Raw genomic sequence first — 17196 nt, 5'->3', positions numbered from 1 at the left:
GAGAAAGAATCTAATTTATTTTACAGCAGATATAGTTTTAGTATTTATTGATATCAAAAATAACATTTTTAAATGATAACTTAAACTGTTATCTGTTGTCACTATGCTGGATAATCCTGAGTGATCTCTGAGATCTCTTTCAGGTACATGATAAAACTGGATGGAGAAAAACAAGGTGGAAAGGGGTCACATGAGGATTTTCAGTTTCAGGAAAGCACTAGGTGTTTGATTCCAATTCTTAAGGCTCTAAGATGTTTTAGTGGTTTAAAACTTTTTCAGTCTCAGCTATTTACCACTTCTCTGTCAGAGATGACCATTTTTGTAGCACATGGACAGTTTGTGTACCTCACCTGCTCTGGATCACATCCTGGCTTTGTGCAAGACCCCACCTTCTTTGGTATTTCCAAAACAAGTCATGCCAGACTATGAACTACAGCTAAAGTGAGGGCAAGGGCTGCTGTCTCAGTCACCAGGGAAAGGACAGTGATGTTTTGTACCAGAGGTCGTGGTAGTATTTTAAAATGCTGCAGCAAGACTTGGCAGAGCTCATCTTTCAGAGCCTGAATTCTTACACAGTTGCTGACTCCTTCAGTATACGTCTGTACATCACTCCTTACTGAGCCTGTGACCGCATCCATAAGATGGAAATTAAATCACTGTATGTCTCAAGAATATTGTGAAGCTTGATAAACTTTGCAGGTGCTTTGGTATTGATTATTGAAAGATGCCACAATCATGCAAGCTTATTCCACCTGCAGGTTTATGCTGATTCTGTCATCTTACCTGAAAAATGTGTTTCAGGAGCACTGGATGATTATGCTGCTCTTCAGTGTAAATGTACCATTTCCTGAAGCACGAGTGTGTGTGACTGTATGTGCTAGTTCTACCTTCAGTAAAGGTGGCTGGCACTGCTTTTGCTAACCACTGCTCTCTGAGATGGTGGTTCCACATCTTTATGAAGCTGGGCATGGTGTAGCATTCACTACATTGTGTAGCATTCAAATAAGTATTTGTCAGAGGCCCACAGTCATCAAGTAGCATTGACAACACCAAGGAAGTATGCAGTTAGCAGGGTGATTAGGGCTCTTTTTTATGAAGGAAGAGGAGGGAGTTAGTGTGAGCAGGTGTCCAAGTGTTGGTAGGATTCTGGGGGTCTGGTATCAAGATAAAGTGGTCTGTACAGATCTCACTGATAGAAGTTCAAATTATGTTGGCTGGGTAATAATATTCTGGTGTTCTAAGCATGGTACAAGGCCATTTAAGGACTAAAACCATGTTCTGTTCACAGGGCACTGATTGTATTTCCAGTTCTTTTAAATAGCAAGACCTTTAAATTTTACCACTGCTACATTTTCTTGTCAGAGAAAGAGCACAGCCAAATTTGTCCTGTAAGTTGTACATCTGGGGGAGAGGCAGGAAGTCCTTCTCTAGTGGGTGGCTTCATTTTAAAATATCTGATCTGAAGATGCTCACAGGCTTTGTTTTGAGATTTTCAGATAAGCCCAGAAATAGTAAGCAGCAGAAGATGTAATGACCCTGATAGATGTATGATAAATACAGTTTGTCACATATATCTTTTACATAGACTTTATCACCCAACTGTGTTGCTTTTTTGCATTTAAGTGTATATTACATTAAAGAAGTGTGTAGATATGTGTTGCTTAGGGATTCTCTTGGATAGGAGTTGCTTATGTAAGTGTAAATCACTGTTTTCGTTACTGATTTTATAGCAGTAAATCCTTCCATAATTTCCTGGCTATCCAGACCTTATGACACAGTATGTCCTGAGCTGTCATATGTGTGAGAAGGCTTTTTATGGGGAGCAATCAGGCTGGACCCCAATCTCCAGTGCAGTGTTTTTTTTTTTTTCTAATTAAATTGTCACTGGAAGGAATATCCGGAACAGCAGTTTTCATTTTCAGTTGAGGAAAAAAACATTATGAGTTTTTGTCATTTGATTAAAAGTTACTTAACCTTTAAATTGCTACAGATGTAAAGATAGCTCTTAGTTTCCAATGTAATCGCCTCCAAGTTAAAATCAGGAAAATCTTTGTGTAATGAAACCCATATGTCATAGTGAAAGGATGCAAAGCACTGGCAGAGTGGGCTGCTCTAGCAGGAGATTCTGCACCCAATCTTGTTAACCAGGACTGCTTTTGGTAATCCCTCATCTCCGCACTTGTAGGAAATCAATCTGTACTACTGAATCTTTCCAACCATCAACCACAAAATTTACTGCAGAGAGGCATCCTGGGGACAATTGTAGTAGAAAAGGAGCCCCAGGCAACAAGGCTAAATGTGGGATTGAGGGATTGAAGTTCTAAAGAGGAGATTATATTAAACCTTATTCTGTTCCCCTATCAAGTAGAAATCTCTCCTCCTCCTTTGAGCCTCAGCCTTTCCTACCCAATACCTGGTCTTGGGATCTGCTTGGCAGATCTTATAGGCAGCAAACTTAATTAGTATTGTTCTACATTCTCTGTTAGTTGTAGTAGCCCAATACTATTTTTCAGTACATTTCTCTGAAAGAGTATATTCAAGCACTCAACTTCAATTGTGACCAGAGCTGGTAACATCTCCAGAATGTTTTTCTATGGTTTTCAGTATCCTCTTCCTCCTCCCTAGTAGGTGAGATTAATTTGTATCCAAGCTATTGCAATCATATCCATTGTTGATTTTTCTGTTGTAGACACACAGCATAGGCAAGGTTGTAAATTGTGACTTGACACAGAGATTCATATTTCTGTTTCATACTGCACAGCCTCTGTAGTGTCTGCTGATACAATGAAGCTTGCATTCAAGCCCTCTCTTCACTTGAAGATCATGGTTTAAGCAACCATTTTAAAGAAATAAGGTTTTTACTACAGTTTTGTCTAACCTTTTAATTAAAAGAAACACCTCTGTCTACTATGAAGCCGGCTTCTGCTGGTCCCTTGGGTAATTGCTTAAGGCAGGTTTTACCAACTCTCTTAGACTGCAATCATATTGAGAATGTGGGTGATGGCTTTTTCACTCACAAAGCTCTTCCCTTACTCCAGCAAGCTCCAAAAGACCCCAATGGAAATTATATTTCCATTATTAAGAATTCATTTATCAGAAGCAATACTGAGCAAAGCAGTCAGTTTAATATTAGAGGCTTTTCAGTGTAAAATCCAGGCTCAGATCATACTCCCGTGCAAATTAAAGAGAGGAACAAAGGGGAAGGAGTAGCCAAGATGTTTGAAGGCAATACCATGTAATATGTATTTGGCCTGTGTTTACCATGAATACATTGAACTGTGGTTCTTGGGCAGATAAGAGAAGCAGCTGAAGCAGGGAAAACAGGGTTGTTAATGTTTGTGGAAATTTGCCCTTAATTTTGCTGTGGGTTTTTTTTTTGTTGTTTTGTTTTGGGTTTTGTTGGTTTTTTTTTTTTTTTTTTGTGATATGAGGATGTTATTTCCTCGAAATTTTCATGCGTATGCAAAGATATAGGGTCCTTTTTTCTTCAGTTTGGCATCGTATCTTTAAAAATAAAGCCCCAGTGCAAGCCTGAGTATGTGAGAGGAAGAGGAATACAGAATAGCAGAAGGCTGTCTTCTGCTCCTAATGGGATTTTGTAGCAGCATGTGCGAGTTTGTTTCAGAAGTCAGAAATGAACAGATGTTGGTATAAATTACCTCTGTGTCTGATGTCTTGCAAATTAAAAGCGCGGTTGGCATCACTAAACAATTTCACCAGGTTGGGGGGGGGAAGCGGGCGGTGATTATTGTAGCAGGTCGGTAAGAATCTTTAAGCTGCAGCAGAACAGGATAGCAAGGATAAAGGAATGAAGAATAAAATGAGAGGTCTGTGAATTAATCAGAAATGTTAACATCTCCGATGACAAGTGAACAGGAGGGCACGTGCTCTGGAGCAACCCCCAACCCGCAGTAATTTCACTCAGCTCACAGAAGGAGTCTGTGCTCTTTGTGTGATTTATAGGGTGCAGCCCCCGTTGGGGGAACAGAATTATCATGCGTTCGTCTCTCTCCTATATGGGACCTGCACTCTGGAAAACTTTTCGCTTTGTCAGTGACAGTTTGGCTTTGTGTTTTCTCCGCTGAAGGTGCAAGGTGGGGAGATGTCAAAGAACTGGTGCTGAAAATCTATTCCTAGCTGAAATTTTTTAAAACTTGCATTTTTATTTAATCATGTTCTTTGTGCATAACAGCTTACTTCTGGCAAAATATCAACCTGCTATGCCCTTCTGCAGCACCTTCTATTTGTGTGTGATGTCAGCAGCACTTAAAAATACAAGCTATCTTGTGGATGGGGAAGTAGAGGTACAAATGAGTACTTTCATGGTAGCTCATGCTGTGAATCAAAAGCAGTACTGGGAATGGATCCCAGATGATATAATTCACAGCTGGAGGCATGAACTAAGTGAATAATGCTGTGTGATCTGCTCGAATCTGCAGCCAGTTTGAAGCATGTTCTACTCATGGCAGTGGTCTTTGCAGCCTGTGAATATCAATATGTTCCAGACAGTTCATAATACTGCTAATTGTTTTACAGGGATCTTGTTGATGACAGTACCTTGTGGTACAATTTTGAGTAGACAAATTAGAATGTAATAATTTAAAGGAAAGGCTTCCAGGCACAAGTTCTAACCTTTAGGTAAAGAGTAACAAGGTATCTTTGCCTGAGTGTGTATACTGAGTGTTTTAAGATGAACATTTTTATTACATTGTAGTTCTAACAGATAATCAGTAAAGTCAAAAGAAAACCCAACATCAACAACAAACCCACCTCTAGTGTTTATGCTAGTTGTAATTTCTGTGTTCCTCTTAGTAGAGAGGTCAGGAATTGAATGAATAAAACAGAAAATGAATTCCCATCTCCTTCCAGAGTCTCTCTAGGCTAGGTGTGAGAAACGTGCATGCTTTCATCAATTCTGTGAATAAAAACCTCCATGTTTTGGTGCCTGTCAGTCCATCACAAAGCTTAGACCTTTATTTATAAGAAACGGAGGGAAGCACCAGTGGGAATATTATCTTTCTCCAGGACTCAGTTGTCTTTGATGTATTGTATTGTTATTCCAAGACAAAGGTAGTATTAGAGCTGCTCAGCAGGGTTGTGAGCTTATGTGCTCACAAGTCAGAGATGTCTTGTGCAGAAAAGTGGCTGTGTAAACCCTGCTGTAATACAGCCACCAGAGATTGATGGTGCCAAGAGTGAGAGAGAGACGTATAAACCTTGCCTTGCTGTATTAAACATCGAAGGACTGACAATGCAGAGAGAGAGAGAAGACCAAAGCTCTATAAACTTTAGTTTATTACACCATCCATAGATGAACTGCATTGAAGGAATATAAACCCCATTATATTACAGCATCCAGGGACTGACACTACTGAGAGAGAGAAAATGCTGTCTAATTTCTGTTGAAGATCATAGCATCCAGGGACCAATAATCTTGAAATGGAGAGAGCTCCATAATCTCTGACGGATTATAACATCCAGGAACAATTGCTTAGAGATAGAGTGATGGAGATCTGGATTACACCATTCAGAGATAGATAGCACAGAGAAAAGGAGATGTTGTGAGAGCGTAACACAGTAGGAATAGAAAGCATAAATTGTATATAATGAGACAGCCTGTGGGAATTATTGCTGAGTGTAGGAGATTCCAGTCCCTGCCTGCATTTCTAAGATGTCAGAAATTGAAGCTGGAATGCAATTTTATTTATTTTCCACTTAAAAATAAAGTAATGCTTACTTACGATAGGTGTGAAGACAAATCTAAATTAATTTCTTATTCTATGATTAAAATCTATAAATTAAACAATGGTTTAGGTTTCTTGGCTTCTTAAGAAATGCTGATCTTTTTCCTCCTTTGTAATTTCAGCTAGAGAAATGACTCGAGGGAAATTCCTGAACATCCTAGAGAAACCCAAAAAGTAGCTGCCTCATCTGGAATTTGGACAAAAATACTCACGACTCAATCAGTTAACATGCTGCGGATCCATACGAACCCCAGAACTTCTAAGAAGTACAAGACTCTTGCTGTATACCTCTAGAAGCAAACATCTCTTTTTGCTTCCATGGCTCATCTTTTTATAGGGGAAGCTTATTGCTACACAGATCACAAGGACTGCATTTAATTGCATTGGAATCTGGACCTCGCGTCACCATAAGATATCCAAGAGGACTCAGCCCCGCCATGCTGTGGCAAAGTTATCTGAATTAATCAGCTATTCAGAATGAACAGCCATAGTGTTCTTATTCAACTGCTCTCAGTGGCAGCACCTCTTTGAAATACCCCGCAGATCTGACACCAGCCAAGGTGCATCATCAGACATTGGCCTTTTGTGTGTCTTTTTCCATAGATGCGTTAATTTCCTATGTGCTGAAGGACTTGATCAGAGTTTGGTGTGTGGGCTGACCAGTAGCTGGTCAGTAGCTGACCAGTAGGGCTGACCGTTCAATGGGGACGTGTGCTTTTAGTGTAGAAGCTGAGTGCACTCTGAGTGTTAGATTCTACTTCCTGCTTTCAGAGAAACATGTCAGGTATTCCAATGAGGATCTCCAGACCTTTGGTGTACCAGGACATTCTCAGCACTAAATAGTTCTCTAGTGAAATCAAGACTGACAGACCATAAGGGAGGAAGAACTGTTACTATATCATGAAGGAAACAGTTTCCCTACAGAAACATGGTGCAGTACACAAATAAACACCTTTGTCAGACCACTGCAATTCTCTGCGTCTTGCAGAGCTAAGAACTGAAGAAGGGCACAGAGTTGAAAGGTTGTAATATTTTCAGTTAGCTCTCCAAGAAGGGGCAACAGGATTGCTAGCCACATAACAAGCATAGTCAGCTTATACAGAATCTTAACACTCCTGAAAATAACATTTTGTTATGTTTTTAATTAATTACAAAGCAGCAAACTCAAAATTTTCTTCCCCTACAAACTCACAATTTTTAAGGCAGAATTTTCTGTGACCTGGCCTCTACCAGCACACAGGTTGGGGCTTCGTTCATCTTACAGTTTAATTTCTTTACCTTCTGTTAATGCACTTCTGCATTTTCACCCCTGAGAAGAGGTAAGGAGCATGTTCAGTCTTCTTATTTTATTTTAGGGAGGTAGTTTTTTGTTTCGTCCTCTTTTTCCTAGAAAACAACATTTAAGCATAGCAAGTACATTTCTAGATTACAACATAATATTGAAACATTGGATGAAGAATTTTTCACCAGTTCTAAATGAACTGTTACTTTTAACATGCAAGCTTTTCAAAATCTGTCATTTCCCAGGTTGTAGTCACATGTGAGAGAAGAAATTATTTTTCTGTCTTTCTGCCCTCCAAGAGAGGGACTCTTTTCAGGTGCATGCGCAATGAAATGGAAGAGATTTTTGAAATCAAATAGAGTTTTCTGAATTTTTACTAAAATGCTGGTGACCTTTTGGTTTGCATTGTGTGGTCTTGATTGCTACAGCTCAGAACTTGGCTCATTTTGGACAGCTGCTGTATCTAAGTTTAAGATGTTAAAACCCACATCCCTTAAAGACAAATACTGAATTTAGGAATGTCAGATGCCTGATTTTAAGCTTAACAATTTATTTCTGTGCTTCACAGTTTATGTAAGGCTGAGTTTAACAGGAACTCTATCCCTTGAAAACACAGGAGTTCAGGTAGATGAATGGGAAGAGAAGCAAAAAATGATAACTTAGAGACAGATAAACCTTCTGGTGCAAACCAATGTTGGTGCAGCTTTGAGTATTAAATTACACATTTTGAATGCAATTTAAAGTTTGTATACTATGTACATAATATATATACACATAAATGACAATGCAATACTTTGTATCACTAACATGAGTGAATTTTATGGAGGCTTACTGAGATCTGAAGGAGGAGGGATATAGAAGATGTGAAAGCCTGCCTAGCATGAAGGTATGTGTCTTTGCTGGTACATTCATTAAGAAATTTCAAACTTTAGGTAGTTTTTAATAACATTACATGTGTTTTTTAAAAACAGAAACAGCAACAAAACACACATGCACACAAATCCAAATAAAAAGCACATTTTACAATGTGCAGTACTTACCTTCTTATAGAGCAGCCAGTAGCATTTGCTTTAGAATTGTGATATTTATTGGCTGTGTACTTGTCATCTGTTGAGATGAGTCAGTGATGAATTCTTTTTATTGATAATATTTATATGTATTTTTGTGTGTTAGCCTGAGAATTGTAATCTGTCTGTTATTGCTTTGTGGTTTAATAATAAACAAATGCAAAGCTCAGAGATTCACATGGGTTTCTAAAATAGTCCTCTGAGGTGCAAGAGCTTTTGCTTAGCCACCTAGGCAATACTCTTCCTCAGGCTTTTCTTCACAGTTCAGCATATCACCACATCAGGGTTTAGCCTCTGGATTCTCCTTTCCTATCAGTAAATAAGTATGTGGCAATATTGAAATGGCACTCTTAAGTGTTTTCATACCCTTTCAAACCCTTTTTTTCCCTTCACTCGTTAATGTTGTACCCCATTTCCATATACCAGTCAGTACTGACAGTTTTTTAAAGGCGATTAAATAATCAATCTATAGAAGATGATCATTAATTGAAAGAAAATTTCCCAGAAGATCCTGTCTCTATTCAACCCAGCAAAATCACTGTTGGACAGAAACTTGCCATGGACCATTAGACTCTGAACTGAATCAAAGTGATCAGAACAACAAATGCAAATGTTGTAAACATGTAATCACCACAGTAAAAATATTTCACCACAGAACTACCAGGACCCATGGTTCCTGCATGCTTGTCCCTGCATATACAGCTGCCAGTGTGCCAGTTACTTCCAAAGATACTGTAGTGTGTGGTGCCAAATACACATTGCCCCGTCAAGAGATTAACCTTGTTATTTTTAACAGACAGGGGAAAAGAAATAGACAAAAAGGAAAACAAGGAAAGAGGAAAGGAAAAGAAAAAGACTAGATCCTTTGTTTTCATGCTATACTGTGATTCTTGGAATCAAAGCTATGCTAGAGAGACTTGCTATCTTTGCAAGCCAATCTTTGCATTGGTGATTTGAGTTTCTTTTGGGAGGAAGTAAAATGCAAAATCCTGAAATCAGTTCTGGCCAATCATTTGAAATCCTCATGAAAATATTTAAAGGCTGAAGTGGCCAGAAAACTATGGACATCCATTTTCTAAAGATAGAAACTCACATTCTGCATAGAATATGTGCGATGATCCCTTTTTTATTTCGAACGAGCTAGATTTTCTGCGTGGCAGGATCTCTTCACATTTTGACTTCATCCACTGAAACTGCTGATTTTTAGACTTGACCTTTTCCATCATGTCCCTTTGAGCAAGGTGACCGACTCCAGGCAGCTGATGCGTGTACAGAACAGGCGTTTTCTTGTTAGGTTTGTGTGGCTGACCTCTGGCTTGCCTGCTGACTCCTATAATACAGATCAGTGACCAGTGAAGCCAGAATGCTCCCTGCCTCTCTCTGTTATAGACACCCCAGTAAGGAACAGAAGAGAGGAAGAGGGGTGAGCTTGAAGGCCCTTACTTAATTGCTAGTAGAAAAAATGGGTAATAAGGATGACCTTGCACCTTATTTATTGACCAGATCTCTGGTGGGACAAAGTACTTGACTTGGTTCTGTATCACTTGAAAGGCTGGCTCTATGGCCAGCAGCTGAGGACCAGATGTAATAATATAGGGTAATTAAATTTTGTGCTTGTAGGCACTTGGATGCCAGGGAGTATTCCTTTCCTAAAAATACCAGGCACATCTTACAACTTTACTTGTAATCACAGAATTTTATAAATAATGCTGAAGCATGAGAAAATTTCCATTTTTCACCTTCCATTTACTACAGTTGCCCAAACCACGTCAGTTTATGTATGAAAGGCAGGAAGAGGGCTCAACAACTGCATAAGAATAAGGGACAAGACCCCAGTAGAGTGACTGAAGTGGCTCAGGTTGCTTAGTTCTATGGTCTTTATTTTGTTTTCTTCTCTCTGTATTAAAATAACTTACAATTAGTTTTAGTGTGTGTGTATATATATATATATATATGTATATATATATATAAATGTATATTGATTACCCTAAATTGCGTTCCAAGGCTATCACCAGCACCTGTCTTTCTCTTGTACTCTACACGGATCAGTTTATCACCCTGGTCACCCTGTCTTAGGTTTTTCCCTCCTGCTTAACACACCAATGCCAAATGGCACATAAAGCTGGGGGATGGAGCACTTCTGGTGAGGCCCATTATCCTTGTTTGCTGGAATGATCGGTTTGTAAACAGCTGGATGGGAGGCCAAGGGATCTGTAGGGCCTGTGTATTCTTGACAGGATCAGCTGAGATACTTTCCCCAGACTTGTTCACAAGAATTGTCACTGGGTTCTGGCAAAATTTTTTGCTGAAAAATACTTGGTTGATGATGGTTTCTCAAGGAAGTGTTGGGTTGAAAATCAGAGGGAGTATGTGTCCTTCCTTTGCATTGTTTTGATGAAGGAGTTTGAGCTGGGGCCTCCTACCTAACTCAAAATTTCTTTTGGCACCCCTTGTGTTTTTAATAATTTTGACAGTGTCTTTAGAAACAGCTGTGAAACCCAGCATTTGTTCCCTTCCACAGGAACTGACAGTGTCTCGTTTACACCCATGCTCCTTCCCAGCCTGAAATCCGAGGCAGACACACAGCATGGCCTCACCGGAGAAAACTTGTGCCAAGTGCTACCTTCCTCTAAGGGCAGACCCCATCCAGCAGAGACTTAAGGCAAATCTTTGCAGTCAAATGTTTGGTTTTGACTCTGCCCTTCTGCATGGAAGTGCACGTACCACTGTAGGTAAGGAAGGAAAAGGCAGGCCAGAGAGTTGAACCTGGGTTCCCACCATGCATGTGGATGGTGGCGATGGGGAGAGGGTGGAGCAGGTCCATGTCCGCAGCAATGGGTGGCTGCTGCCCAGCCACTGGCCCTGTACCGTGCAGCTGGGCCCTGCTGCCCAGGCTGCTTTTCTGGCTGTTCCTCCCGGTCCCCCTTCTCCTGCCGGTGCCCAAGAGGCGGCTCCCCCGTCCCTCCGTGGCACAGGGAGCGCTGACTGCCGCTCGTTAGAAGAATTCCCCCAAGTCAGACCTATGGTACCAGCCGTGTGAAGCGGAAGACAATTAGGGGCTTATTAGTGTCCTGGGGAGACGTGTAACTTGTGTTGCTGGGACTTACCAAAACAGCGAGAGTCTTACCGGCAAGCTCCAGCCGAGAAAAGACTGAGGGATTGTCTCACCTAATTACGGGGAATGGGCCTCTTTGTGTTTGTGATTCGGTACGGTTGTCCGATCGCTTTTCTCTGGCTGCTGGCTCAGGCCGAGCTGGAAGTGTGCTAATTAGAAGAGAAATGGACGTAGTGATCCTGTCAGCTCTCGTTACCGGCATGGACAAAGCCGAATATTATTCTGGGGCAGTGTTTTGTGAGTGTCCCCCTTCCAGCTCTCATTAAGGGCAAGGTTGGTGGATGGGGAGGGGACTTGACCACATGGGTTGGCTAATGGAGCACAGTTACCGTTACTGTGCTAATTAACGGGCTCAGGAGGCAAATGTTTCTCCAACCAGCGGTCCCAGCAGCTGCACCTGGTGCTTCCAAAACCCAGCCATCTCACTGGGCAAGCCAGGCAAATTCTGTGTACAAGGCAAAGGGTGTTTACATCCATCAGCCATCCAGAAGGGGAGAAGAGCGATTAAAATGGTCAACATAGGGAGGGAAAGGGCATAGCACTGTAGGAACAAGTAGGTTGGGCTCCAGCAATCTCTTCCCCAGCACCCCTTCAGAGAGTGCAAAGTGTCATCATCTGCCCTGCAGAGGCTGGAAGTGGATTGCGAGGAGAGACCTGAGGAATCTTCAGATGCTATCAAGAAGTATAACTCCTTTGGGTTGCTGTGATCATCACAGGTCCTGGTGTATCCAGGAAGAGGAAAGCTGGGAAAATGAGACGTGACATGGAGATGAATCAGATTATCCCTCTCTATGCTGATGATGGGACATTTGTGGTCTGAGGTGAGAAGCAAGGTGGATGTATGTATCAGGATATTTGTTGTGCCCTAGAAAAACAGCTAGGCAAAATTGAAAGGATTCACATAGGTTAAGGCAGGTGAATATGATGACCAAAGGAATTATAGAAAGCACTAGAGAAAAGACAAACAAACACTGTTATGCCATTAACATAAACCTGTTACAGTGAGAGTAGAAAGTCATGGGAGAGATGGAAGACAAAACAGAAGCCAGAGCAATGTCACAATGGCTGAGATAGCCTCAGCAAAAAGGAAGAATTGGGTGCTGAGGAGGGTCAGTGGAAGTGAATAGTTTTGTTTACCTGTCACACAGACTTTAATTTTAATGCATAGATGTTTTTGTAAAGGAACCTAGTAACTTGCAGAAGTAATTGCCAGCTGATGTTGCCAAAATTATGGGAATGTATTAGTGATGAATTCTGATTTGGATGTTGCAGTCCTTCTGAAGGTCCTTAATTAATCAGTGTCTTTGAGCTAGAAGTAGTAAAACATATAATTGTGTCTTAAAGCTTTTAATTTGCTTTCTCTGTACATAACAATGTACTCATTGCATTCACTCATGCATGCTTGGGTACTTTTTTGGTTAAGTGTCAAAGCTACAATAGGTTCCTGCTTTTATTTCTTGGGGTTTTTTGTCCCTGATGCTGAAGATGTACCCATGAGAGAATTAGCTATGTCCTTCCAAGGCTCCAGCAACAGTCACCTTCATCTTGGATGGAGCTTGAACTGTGCTCTGTGTTTGTGCCTCCTTATTTTTCTGTCTCTGAAAGTTGTGAAGCCATCAAGGACCCTTTCCCCGTGGCAGCATGTACAGTACATCCTAGGAGTCCTTCACAGCTGTAAAAGCCTTTCCCTTTTAACTGAGGTTCATTTCCTACTGGCTGCTGTGATGGCTCAAATCTTAGGGGTCTTGATGCTGGGGCTGATCTCCAAAGAGAGCTTCAGAAGTATCTTCCCTGCAAAGAGGTTTATTTGAGAAGGAGGAGATATGTAATCCTCTTACAAAAACCCAGGGAGGAAAGGCAAAAAGCTTCATTGCTCCTGCTTTACCCCACTGAGCTAGCAGCTTTTATGCTGCTTCATGAATCGAAAGATGCAGAGAGAGAAACATCTCAATGCAGTTACTTTACCTGGCCTGAGGGTCTCAGGTGGATGCTCAATGAAACCCACATCACCACTGCTTTCAGGTGTTCCAGCAGAACAGATCCATAACACCAATTTCTGCAGAGGAAGAACTACTGTTACTGGTGGCCAGTGAGTGGTCACTTACCTTGCCTACCAGATGCTTCAGTTTTGGTAAAAGGAGAAGTCCCAAGAAAGTGGCATAAAAGTGAAGACCATCATACCCACGTCCATTTTCATGGTTTGGAAGACTGAGTTGAGTGACATGCTCGGGTAAGGTTTGATGACACTTCCCAGGTCAAGCCTCTCTCTGGAGATCAGACCTCACAGGCAGACAGCCAGAGAAAAGTCTCTTTCCAACTTCATGTCAGTTTCTTTGTCCAAGGAGGTATTAAGGTCCTTGCTTGTTACACCCCTATTGTACTAGCCTGTCATCTTGCTGTATAAATAATACAATGCCAAATTTCTAACTTCTAAATGCAGGAAGGGATCAACTGGGATTAAAAAAGTGTCTTTATGAGGACCATGGTGAAGATGCAGATTCATGCAGATTAGCAGCAGTTGAGAATACTGTGAAGACAGGTAAAAAATATGCAGATGGAGGGAAAAGGTGTGATGGCTTCTTGTGTCCTTCTCTAAGACCTTATGGCATTCATGTACCACCTACTGAGAGTACAGTACCTGGTCTGGGGGCTGGAGTGGTGTTTGGAGGACATCTCTTTAGCAGTTTATCAATTGCATTACAGTAGTCATTTAGGGCATGGTGACCTCAGCAAGTATCAAAACTTTATTGTACTGTGAGTCACAGGAGCACATAATAAGGAGAAAGTTTGTTTCCATTCTAAAAGCAGATGAAGTAGTAAAAGAGGAGGAAGAAAAAAGGATGCATCAAGATGTAGAGACTTGTTAGAGTTTATTCAGCAAACACAGCTCAAACCCTGTGTCTTCTTAGGCTCAGTGCAGTGGCCCTTCCAGTGGCTGCCATCTGCCTTGTTGTTTCATTAAATAGATGTGGCTTTAAAAAAAAAAAAAGCAAGCGCCTAAGTAACTGACAGGCATTAGTAATTTAAATAATAAATTACAGTGCAATACCAGACATTTTAATCTTTTTTTAAAGACCTATAAGAACTATTCAGAGAATTAAATTTTTTTAAAAGTCACTTTAATGCAGCGTTAAAGATTGAGATTTTAAAAACAGAACACTAAAAATGAAGGTTTCTCCCAATGCTATTACCTACCACAGAGTGCATGGTGTGCAGATGCATTTAGGAGAGCTATGAGCATTACAGAGATCCTAGTAATAATTATAACATCTCCACTGATGTAGAACACTTATCCTGACCTACCCAAGCCTTTCACACTCATACAGAGGGTGTAAGTGCTACTTTCCAGATTACATGTAATTGCACATCTGCTCAGTAGTCTAAATGTTTGCCAACAGACCAGGCCATGGAAAAATACAAATTTCCTTATTCTTCCATGTTGAAATCCTTGCTCTGGTTCTCTGTGGGGCTCATCCTGCCCTAGCAGAGAATATTATTAAAGTGATCACAGCAGCTCTCAAGGCAGCTACTTGCTCTAGAAATTCCTTGCATTTAAGTCAATAGTTTTGGAATGGGAGTAACTCACTGCAATAAATACTAGTGTACCCTATTAGTATTATTCATCTGTGTGAGGTTTACAGGAGTTACACCAGCAAGTATCAAAATACTATTAACAAGCTATTTTGGTGGGAGAGGACTGTGGAAATGGAGTGATATGCAAGACTGAATGAAAAATACAAGGAAATGAGAATAATTTAAAAATAGGGACTTAAAAACAGAGGAGAGAAGAGCAAGAGTGGTAAAAAAGCATGGTTTGGAAGACAGCAAGGCATGGGCAGTAGGCTGGGAAGAATGCAAAGGAGAAAAAAGGCAGACTTACGAATGCAGTTTATGAAGAAAAATTGTGAAAAAAGCAAAACAGAAGGAAAACAAATAGAGATAGGTAGTGGTTCTCAGCAAGAAGCAGGTCAGAGAAAAGCAGAAGTTTCATGAGCAGTGGAACCAGCCAGGGAATCTTAGTTTTCCTTGTGGATGTATCTCTCAAGATTGTATTATCTGTGGATTCTCTGGTGCCTAACAGAGGGTGTGCTCACACTTAAGTGGGGGCTGTTTCGGATTTCTTTCTGTCAGCTCTTAAATGTAACAAAATGTGCAAGAAGTTTATCATGTGCCCTTCACAAAGTTGGCTTACAGGTTCCAAAGTTATCGAGACACCTACGCATACCTGTGAATGAGTGGTAGCATAAAATGGTGAATAGCAGGAATTGCAGATAGGGAAGGGGGAAACATTAGGAAAATAGGGGTTTATGTCTGCTATTAATTAATTTAATAGGCTTTATTGCCATTCCTTTTCCTGGTTTTGCATTAAAAAAAAAAAAAAAAAGAGGACCTATTTAAAGCTGTGCTTCCAAATCAGGCTAACTTCACTCTGAGTGTCCACCCTGGTTGTTTCTGAGGAGCAAAATCTCTTACAGCAGTTTTGTCTCCATCATGAAACAGGAGAGATTCTGGGAGCTCCTCTTCTAGCTTTACCAGCAAAACCTGCCTGGGACCTTGCTGACAATGTATGACAGACACACATACTGCAAAATCCTTGTGGTCCTTCCATACCAGGATAAATTGCTGCAAATTCCCATCTCAGTGGTTTCTGCTGCAGCAATTCTCATCAGGTGTTTTCTAGGGACCTCCTCATGGCTGGATACTGTGGTGTGGGTAATATTTGAGTTTTTGCTGGAGTCCTATTCTATTTTCCACTCATCTATCTCACATATTCTTTCACAGTCTGAATAAAATTCCCTGATTTCCAGGCAGAAGGTGTCATGTCAAGAGGTGTTAAATAGGACAGAACTGACTGCTGATCGCTGGGACGGAGACCTCTCCCTCCAGCACAAAACCTTTTTATGCATCATTATCCTTTATTTGCAGGTCTCCAGCCAATTTTTGGTTCCATGTGCTGATATAGCCAAGCCAATCTGAATTAGTTTTCCGTAGGATTTATGGATCAAATCTTTACTAAAATCCAAATGTATCAAATCCATCGTGTTCCCTTCATCCACTAATTTTGTAATTCTATTAAAAAAGCAATCAGGTTTCTCCAGCACAATTTATTCTTTATAAATCCCTAGGGCTGATAATGGTTTTCTTATCCTTATCCCTAGGTGGTTAGTGTTATTTTTTTCCTCCTATTTTCCCCCCTGTTATTTTATTGGCAACAGATATTCATGAGAAGTCTAAATTTGCCTTTTTTTTTTTATTATTTTTAATGACCAGTGGCACAATTCCTTTAATCTACAGGCAGCTTCCTAGTATTTGTAATTTATCAAAATTATTATCTGTGGTAAAAAAAGTGAGCTTGTAATTTTCCTTGTAGCAGGTAGATAGATGTCTCTTCATCACAAGCCTCCGTCCTGAAAACTTTTAGCAGAGTGCTATATATTGGGTGTGCCAAACGTCCTGTCAGTAAAACAAATGAGTGGAATTAATTAACTTCTTACGTGAATCCACTCAGGCTTTTTGCCTGGTAATACCCATTTTGGGCAATTGTGATTGCCTACTGAAGAAGTATCAGGAGGGTGTTTGTACATGCTTTTTATTATTGGGTTCATAACTAAGATGAAACAAAAATATCATCCAAGTAAGCTATATACGTATGTAAGAGGTAAGTATTTCTGAGGGAAGATAACAAAAAAATCATCATCTTATTAGGTCAGTAAATTAAATTAATTTAGTCTCAACACTGGATTGGAGATCAGTCCCCAAACTAATGCCAAATAATCAACCTCTATAAATTCGGAGAAGCTATCCTGCTAAATTGGTTATAAATCCTAGCTTGCAGTTATGCCAACTTTGGCATACTTGAACAGAGTCTGTACTTTGAGGGAGTCAATATCTGATGTCTTTTCATGTCTAGCACTTACACAACTCCAAAATATCTTCATTTGGGAGAATGTGTGGAAAGCTCTGAATCAGCTGTCCCCTCTCAGTACC

At 40.5% G+C, this 17196-nt stretch overlaps 1 protein-coding gene across 1 annotated transcript in view; it reads left to right on the top strand.

Moving 5' to 3' along the window:
* The window catches only part of LIN52 (lin-52 DREAM MuvB core complex component), a 44822-nt gene extending 36382 nt beyond the window's left edge, over positions 1 to 8440 (top strand). The window contains exon 6 of the mRNA XM_071746085.1: positions 5867 to 8440. Within this exon, the coding sequence (XP_071602186.1) occupies positions 5867 to 5922 (56 nt within the window). The 3' untranslated portion in view covers positions 5923 to 8440. The remainder of the gene's footprint in view (positions 1 to 5866) is intronic.
* Positions 8441 to 17196: the final 8756 nt, after the last annotated feature.

This window comes from Heliangelus exortis, chromosome 5 (genome assembly GCF_036169615.1).
Source record: "Heliangelus exortis chromosome 5, bHelExo1.hap1, whole genome shotgun sequence".
Lineage (NCBI taxonomy): Eukaryota > Metazoa > Chordata > Aves > Apodiformes > Trochilidae > Heliangelus > Heliangelus exortis.
Note: the sequence above shows the minus strand (reverse complement) of the source record. Positions and strands in the feature narration are given on the sequence as shown.